Source organism: Elaeis guineensis, chromosome 4, assembly GCF_000442705.2.
Source record: "Elaeis guineensis isolate ETL-2024a chromosome 4, EG11, whole genome shotgun sequence".
NCBI lineage: Eukaryota > Viridiplantae > Streptophyta > Magnoliopsida > Arecales > Arecaceae > Elaeis > Elaeis guineensis.
Window position 1 is genome coordinate 100,780,370 of NC_025996.2, and position 7,203 is coordinate 100,787,572.

Consider the following 7,203-nt stretch of genomic DNA (forward strand, 5'->3'; position numbering starts at 1 on the left):
TTGGTAACTACCCCTAAAGGATCCTTGACAGCAAGAAAAAGTTATGGCTTTGTTCGTGTCGATTATGTGACTCCCTTGTTATTTTTCTTCTCTTGAGTATCACCACATGCTTACTCAAGATCATCTTTGATAGTAGTATGCATGATATGGAAGATTATAGAGGCATGGCTCGGTTGTTAGGATCCATAGCAGCTCTCTTCCTGCGACAAAGGGCAACTAGGTATTGGACACTTCAATTCTGATAGCTAAATTATATGGTGCATGGGAAAGATTGACATATAATGTAAAGTGCGTAAGGTCACCTAAAGTGGTGTTGGAGGGGATGCAAAGATTGTGGTTCAGTGGCCCTTAGTTATGATATCTAGTAATAGTGATTCTCACCTTTTTAATCTTGGATTATTGGTGGTTGGCGACTACCCTATAGTTTTTTGAGATGATAGATGTTTAGAGAGAAGTAAACAGTGCAGTCATATATGTAGCCAATCATACCACAGGAAGGATATTTAATCTTCTAACTCTAGTTGACGCGGATAATATATCTATTTAAAAAAATATATAAAAAAAATTACTGGTTAATTACCATGTTTTCAACCGAACCAAAATTTCTCTGCGGACAGCGTCCGAACGCAGCCTCAAAATATCGGGCCATTGCCGGCGACCATCGAGGGAGGTCCAAGTCTAATTTTAAAATTTAAACGGGGTGAGCTCATCGGCGTCTGCTCAAAAGACTATATTGTGAAGTAGCCCCTATCACTCACCGCCTTCTCCTAACTCCTAAACCCCAAACCGAGGCCCTTCTCTCTCTCTTCTTGTCCTCCGCCATGTTTTCCCCCGAAGTCGTCGTCAAGAACCGGTGGCTAGGGTTCCTTATCTGGCAGTCCATCGCCTCCACCGCCCTCTACCTGTCCACCTCCCTCCTCCTCCTCCGCCGGCCCTCCCCCCTCGCCATCCTCTCCTTTCTCGCCTTCCACCTCTCCCTCCTCCTCCTCTCCCTCTCCCTCTTCCTCCTTTCCTCTCCCCACCCCGACCCCTCGGCCTCCCTCCCCGAGCTCGCCGCCTTCCTCCTCCGAGTTTCCCTCCGCTCCCTCGTCGGCGGTTTCTCCCACTCCTCCTCCAGCCCCGACGCCCACCGCCGCGCCAGGAGGGCCCTGGCATCGGCGCTGTTCTTGGTGATTTGCGCCGTCTCAGGGTTTCTCTCGGTGGCGGCGGCATGCGGGGAATCGGAGCTACTGTATGGATCGAGGCTTGTCGGGTTGGGCCTGAGAGGGTCGGTCTTTGGATTGGTTTATGGTCTGCATTATGTTTTCAGGAAAAGGTGGATCCTCCAGTTTCCGATAATTCAGGTGAGCGTGGAAAACCATCTTTCTGTTTTTCTAGCATATATCATTCTTCCTTGTTTTTTGAATTTTAATGATTTGTGTGAGTATAGATATTAAGGTAGTACAAGAAACTACATTCCACGTATGTAACTAAGTTTTATTCATTTAAGGAACGCTAAAATAAGCTCAAGAATCTTAAGTTTTGGTACCAAATATTTGGCTTGATTTCAGTTGAAATTGTTACAAGCCGCTGCAACAGAAGTGCATTTAAACTATGACATGATTTTGGTACAATCAACCAGTTCTATCTTATGTGTTGCTACAAAGAAAAGAAAGACAAAGGGAAGGCTAAAATAAGAATACTCCAGCTGTGATTTTGATCCCAAGACTACATTCTATGGCACCACCTTCATGCACAAGCAAGGCTTCTTCCATGACTTAACATCACTTAGTTTATGGGCATTATTTGCTGTCTTTTCTCCATGCTTTCCAAATTAGCTATAAGTTGAAGAAGTTAACTACCAATGCCAAGATGAAAATCTTTCTCAGAGTAAAGCACAAGGATGAATACACTAACACAGAAAATTAGAGAGCTTCACTTTGGTCAAATAATATTTGGAAGCAATAAGTAAATCATTACCTAACTGCAGTGTTATATGATAAATTCTCACTGATGATGCTTATCCTATAATTTGCAATACTGGAAGCTAAGCTCAAGGTGCTTCTTATGATGTATCTACTATACAACATGTATTGTGTTAATTGGACTGTTCTCTCAACTGGTTACATCTGCAGCGACCTCTTTTCTACAGCTTCAAAATGGGGATTTCATCGTCGTTGAAACGAGCTCTAAAGGTGTCAACTCAGGCATTCTTCTGTTCAAGCCTGTTGATGCTGTTTTTGCCAGATCAGTTTAAGTACAAAAGCACAATAGGAAAATATATTATCCAGCAGATTAAATTTTACATTGGGGCATTTACTATTTCTTTCTGCTGGGAAATAAGTCACCACTTGCTCCAGGTTAGCTCTTTTAAAATTTACTTAAACTGTTCTGTTTTGTGTGTGACCTTGACTAGTCCTTCCATACCCTCTGCAGGCTTATTGTCATTTCTTTCCATTATCATTGCCAGATTTATGTGTTCATCTTATTATCAATCTGACTTTATATGACATCTTGGTGAATGTACTGTGACATGTCTTTTTTATGTTTTGTTTTTTATATCTCATGTAAAGCTTCTGCAATGATGTTTTAGGTGGTACATACAAGGAGGTGCATATTCGCACCAGCACAGGGATCAGCTGCTGCGGAAACAAACCCAAGTGACACTCTTCTTGAAACTTTGGAGCAAAGCAGTCCAAGATCGCTTTTGCAATATCTTGCATATCTTGATTTATGCATGGTTGCAGAGAGCAATGTTGAGCCTTGGCGTCGAGCTGCTGTTTTTGAAGAAACTGGTGAAACCTATAGAAGAGTTGTGAATATGTGCTTGAAGCCTCTTGAACAGCTAACATCAAGGATTGCTGAGGGTTTGGAAACTTTTCCTGTGGACAAATCAGATTTCTTGTCCCAGCAATTAAATTCACCCACAACTATTCAAGGGGACTCAAGGCTTAATGAAGCTTTTGATGACTCCCAGGTACTTTGCTTAATTTGGATGTTATAACCTCTGACTTCGGAATTTTTCTCTTCTACTTGTTGCTTATCAACATTCCTTTGGATGCATACTTTTGGATGCATATAATTGGAGGAAGAACAAAAGCTCATTTTCATAAAAATGTGGACGACACAACCTTTTCAATTTAGTCTTCCTAGTATCACATGTCCAGCATTCAAACATCTTGACTTTTATAGTTTGATAGTTTTTTAATTATCAAGAATGTGGACTCGCTTGGACATCACTGTGAACATAGTATCTGTTTTCGAAAGAAAACAAGTTGCTAATCTGTTCATATCCTTTCCACAACAAAGAGTAAAATGTTGATTAAACATGATTTAAAGTAACCAGAAACTCCATTAAACATGGCTTTTTAGCAGGTAAATGAAGTGGTAGACTCTTAGTTACTAGAAGGGAGTGTGGTTGCGGCAGAAGATTTGGGCTTAAAATAATTGAATAAGTTGGTGCAGGGATGAGTTTTTGGAGAGATTCTAAAGTGGTTTGCCACCCTAGGCGGAAGACTCCTTTTACTAAGGTAGACATCTAACTTGGCAAAGGAGAGAGATAGTCCTTGAGTTCCTCCTTGTCAATTGATGTCTCTTTTTTTTTTTGATAGGAATTGATGTCTCTTTTAGATGAATTATGAGTAATTGGTTCCATTAGTCTCATATTCTTTGTTGATTGATGTCTATAGTGACTTTGTTTCTGGTTTAGATTCTCTAAGGGCTTTTTGGTAGGCTGTAATTGGACCTGGATTCAAGTCCAGCTGCAGCTATAGCTCAGGCTGGCTGTTTGTCAGGTGCAACTCTGTTGAGCATGGTAACTCGAGCTGCTGGAAGGTTGCAGCGCACACGTGATTTGAGACAACTTGACCTGTGGCCAAAATGACCATGTGTTGATATATAACAACTCAATGCTCATACAAGCATCTTACATATATATTGGTAAAAGGTTGCTTTTTCGTAGTCTCATATTCTTTGTTGAGTGATGTCTACAGGGACTTTGTTTCTGGTTTAGATTCTGTAAGGGCTTTTTGGTAGGCTGTGATTGGACCTGGATTCAAGTCCAGCTGCAGCTATGTCACAGGCTGGCTGTTTGTCAGGTGCAACCCTGTTGAGCATGGTAACTCGAGCTGCTGGAAGGTTGCAGCGCACACGTGATTTGAGACAACTTGACCTGTTGCCAAAATGACCATGTGTTAAGATATAACAACTCAATGCTCATACAAGCATCTTACATATATTGGTAAAAGGTTGAGTCACCATGCTTCTTGATCTCAAACAAAGCTCCATCTGAGATTCCCCTCACCAAACCACGATCAGTCTCAGCTACCAAGAGTACCACCATTCTCTTCCTTGCCGCATAAACCATTTTAAGTTCCTCGCCCATGCCTTTGCATTTTGTTGTCTCCTCACCTCAACCTCCTTACGGAGACAATCCTCTCCCTTGGCCTTAGAATGATCCCACCCACACCATTATCCAACTTGAACACCCTCACTACCCTCCGTCTCCCTATCAGCTGCATCTTTGCTGTTTTCACCTCTCCATCAGAGACAGCGCCAACGAAGATCTGTTCTCTTGGTTTCAGATCAAGGTTTTTACTAGCTAGGACAAGGGCTTCCATCAATTCCTTGCTGTCATTAAGAAGTTTGCAAGATTTTGGTGGGGTTTCTTATCATTTCATGTTGGGGAAGAAAGGTGAAGTCCAGATCTAACATCTCCTTAAGATGGTGATCCACTTGGCGTCATATTGGGTGGGGAAGAGAGTTAAAAGAACAGGTAATTGGTTCAAAATTAGAGGAGGAATATAAAAGAATTCTAGTCATAGTTTGAGAAGAGAATTGAAAGAACAGGCCGTTGGTTTTGAAGAGGCTCTTTTCATGATGAAGATTTATCTGGAAAGAGGAGAAGCTAAACACCATTTCTCCTGTAGGTTTGAAATTTCTCATACAAGTGCATTTAACCAAACAAATGAAAAGCAGTTGCAACTGCTTTAGTTGTATCCAGTCAAACATAGTATTAAAAAGTTACATGCAACTTGAATTGCTGCAATACCAGCCACATGTGGCTCTGCAGTGTATCATTAACTGCAGGGAGCCAAAACAGCCCCTAAGCAGTGGGAAGATCAAGGTAAACTGAACTTGGCTGGATGACTTGCCAATTTACCATGTTTGGCATGATGTCCTTTTGTTAACCGGGCTAGACATGCCTCCTTGTTTTCGTACAGTTACCAATTAGAGTTTATGTGTTAGTATTGTGATGGGAAAATATAACCTACAATTCATCAAACATCAACCATCACTCAATAAGACAGTAGGCCTGGCACAGTGATTCCCACTATTCCTCATTGTTTGTAGCTTGATTTCCAACAAATATGATAATTTTTCTTAGCCAGCATTGTTTAGTTTACTTCTTATGCTGCCCAAGATTTTTTAGAATTCCGTTAGTAGTGTGAATTTGTAGATACATCCCTTATCTTTCTTCCAAATTATTTGAGATTCATTCACTTTATTCCAAATAGTAGATATTAGCCTATAATACTAGAAATTACTTTGCCTTGTTAACGGTACATGATCTATAACTTCTGTAATTCAAACTTACATTTTTGCTGGTAGAAACACAGTCTAAAAACTTGGTTTCTCAATTTTTAATATTTCATAGTTGGTTTGTCAATTCTTAATATTTCATTTTTAGTATCAACCTAGGTTGATAAAGTTGGTTTTGGTTTTAGTTTCAGTTGGACCTGTTGAGTTTTGATTTTAGTACTTATGTCTCTAGTTTCAGAGTTCAGCCATTTTGAAAAATATGAAATAATCATGAAAGTAAAATAAATGAAGCAAACCAAGGAAACATATATTTAGATGTGTTCTTCCGAAAAAATAGTAAAAACTAATGATGTTAGAAAACTGTATTGCATTCAATTGTTTAATAGCAACTTAATTCTTATTTACATCTAACAATTTAAATATCTGTAAAGAAAATGCATCAACATGGATTGCATATGAATATGAAACTTGTATGATAGTTACTGTCATATCAAGCAGAACTACTGACATATGACTTATAGTCTATTACATATGAAAAAGAATGCAATTAGATACAAGTGTTATTCCTGGTGCTTGATTTACTTAAAAAGGTAGTTTTCTTCTTCAACATTTAGAAAAGCCTACCTTTCTGTTCAACTCTTCAGTGCTGATTATTAAATGCTTTAAATTTCTATACAAATTCTAAAATTTTATATTTAAAATGAAGAAAATACTTCTTGAAGTTCAGATTTATCATCCTGAGTAAGTACTCTTCAACTCAAAAAATGAAAACTTTATTTAAAATGGAAACTTTTCACTCAGGTTTATTTACAGGGAAATGGCCCTGAAATTACACCTAAATATCAGTATAATGAATAGACTTTCTTTATTTAATATCCACAACTAGTTCTGGTTGTTCAGCTGAAGCCTCTGAAATGGGACTGGATCTACTTAGCTTTAGCTCAGACAGATTGAAACTGAGTTTCAGGGTTCAGATTGGTTCAAGTTGAAAACAATCCATTTGTTCACTTTTTTTCGTTTTTGTTGGTTTTGTTGGGGGGGAGGGGGGGTTCAGTTTTGATTCCTGCCTGAAATAGATTGGATTGGTTTTGAATGAAACTTCAATCCTTGGTTTGAGTACTAGAATAAATTTCGATTAGAAATGATAGCCAGTGTAGAAGAATTGATCTCAATAACAGATGTCTGCTTTTGTTTTATGGATGCATTTCTTGTGTCAAATGATAAGCATGAATTACGTTCAGGTATGTCCTATGATCTGATGGCTTTAAGATATTTGGAATTTCCTAGAGTTAACCTTTTCGAAATGTTAGACTATTGGGGCTTTTGGAAGATATTTTGCTAAAGAAGAAAAATATAGCCTACAAGGAATCGATTTAGCCCCCTTGGTCCCTAGAAAGATCAATTTTGTGGGTTCTGTGCTGGAATCTTATCAGTAGTTGAACGGGCTACATTCAGTTGTTGTCTTGGTAGCTGGTGTTTTTTGTGATGGTACTCTTCATTGTTAGTCTCGCATTAGTAGTACAACTACCTAATTATGTACTTAATAATAGTTTTTATCAAACAGTTGAATAAAACATTGAACCGTATCAAAACTTGTCCTTTTTAGCTTTTCTGCCATGAATTCAGATGGCCCTAGATTGCTTCACCATGGATAAGACAGCGAGCTCGAGGCATGAGTGGTTG

At 39.0% G+C, this 7,203-nt stretch overlaps 1 protein-coding gene across 1 annotated transcript in view; it reads left to right on the top strand.

Moving 5' to 3' along the window:
- Window positions 1-669: 669 nt before the first annotated feature.
- Window positions 670-7,203, top strand: part of LOC105035763 (uncharacterized) — a 26,468-nt gene continuing 19,934 nt past the window's right edge. Inside the window, exons 1-3 of the mRNA XM_010911453.4 lie at window positions 670-1,343; window positions 2,115-2,339; window positions 2,573-2,956. Of these exons, the coding sequence (XP_010909755.1) occupies window positions 822-1,343; window positions 2,115-2,339; window positions 2,573-2,956 (1,131 nt within the window). The 5' untranslated portion in view covers window positions 670-821. The remainder of the gene's footprint in view (window positions 1,344-2,114; window positions 2,340-2,572; window positions 2,957-7,203) is intronic.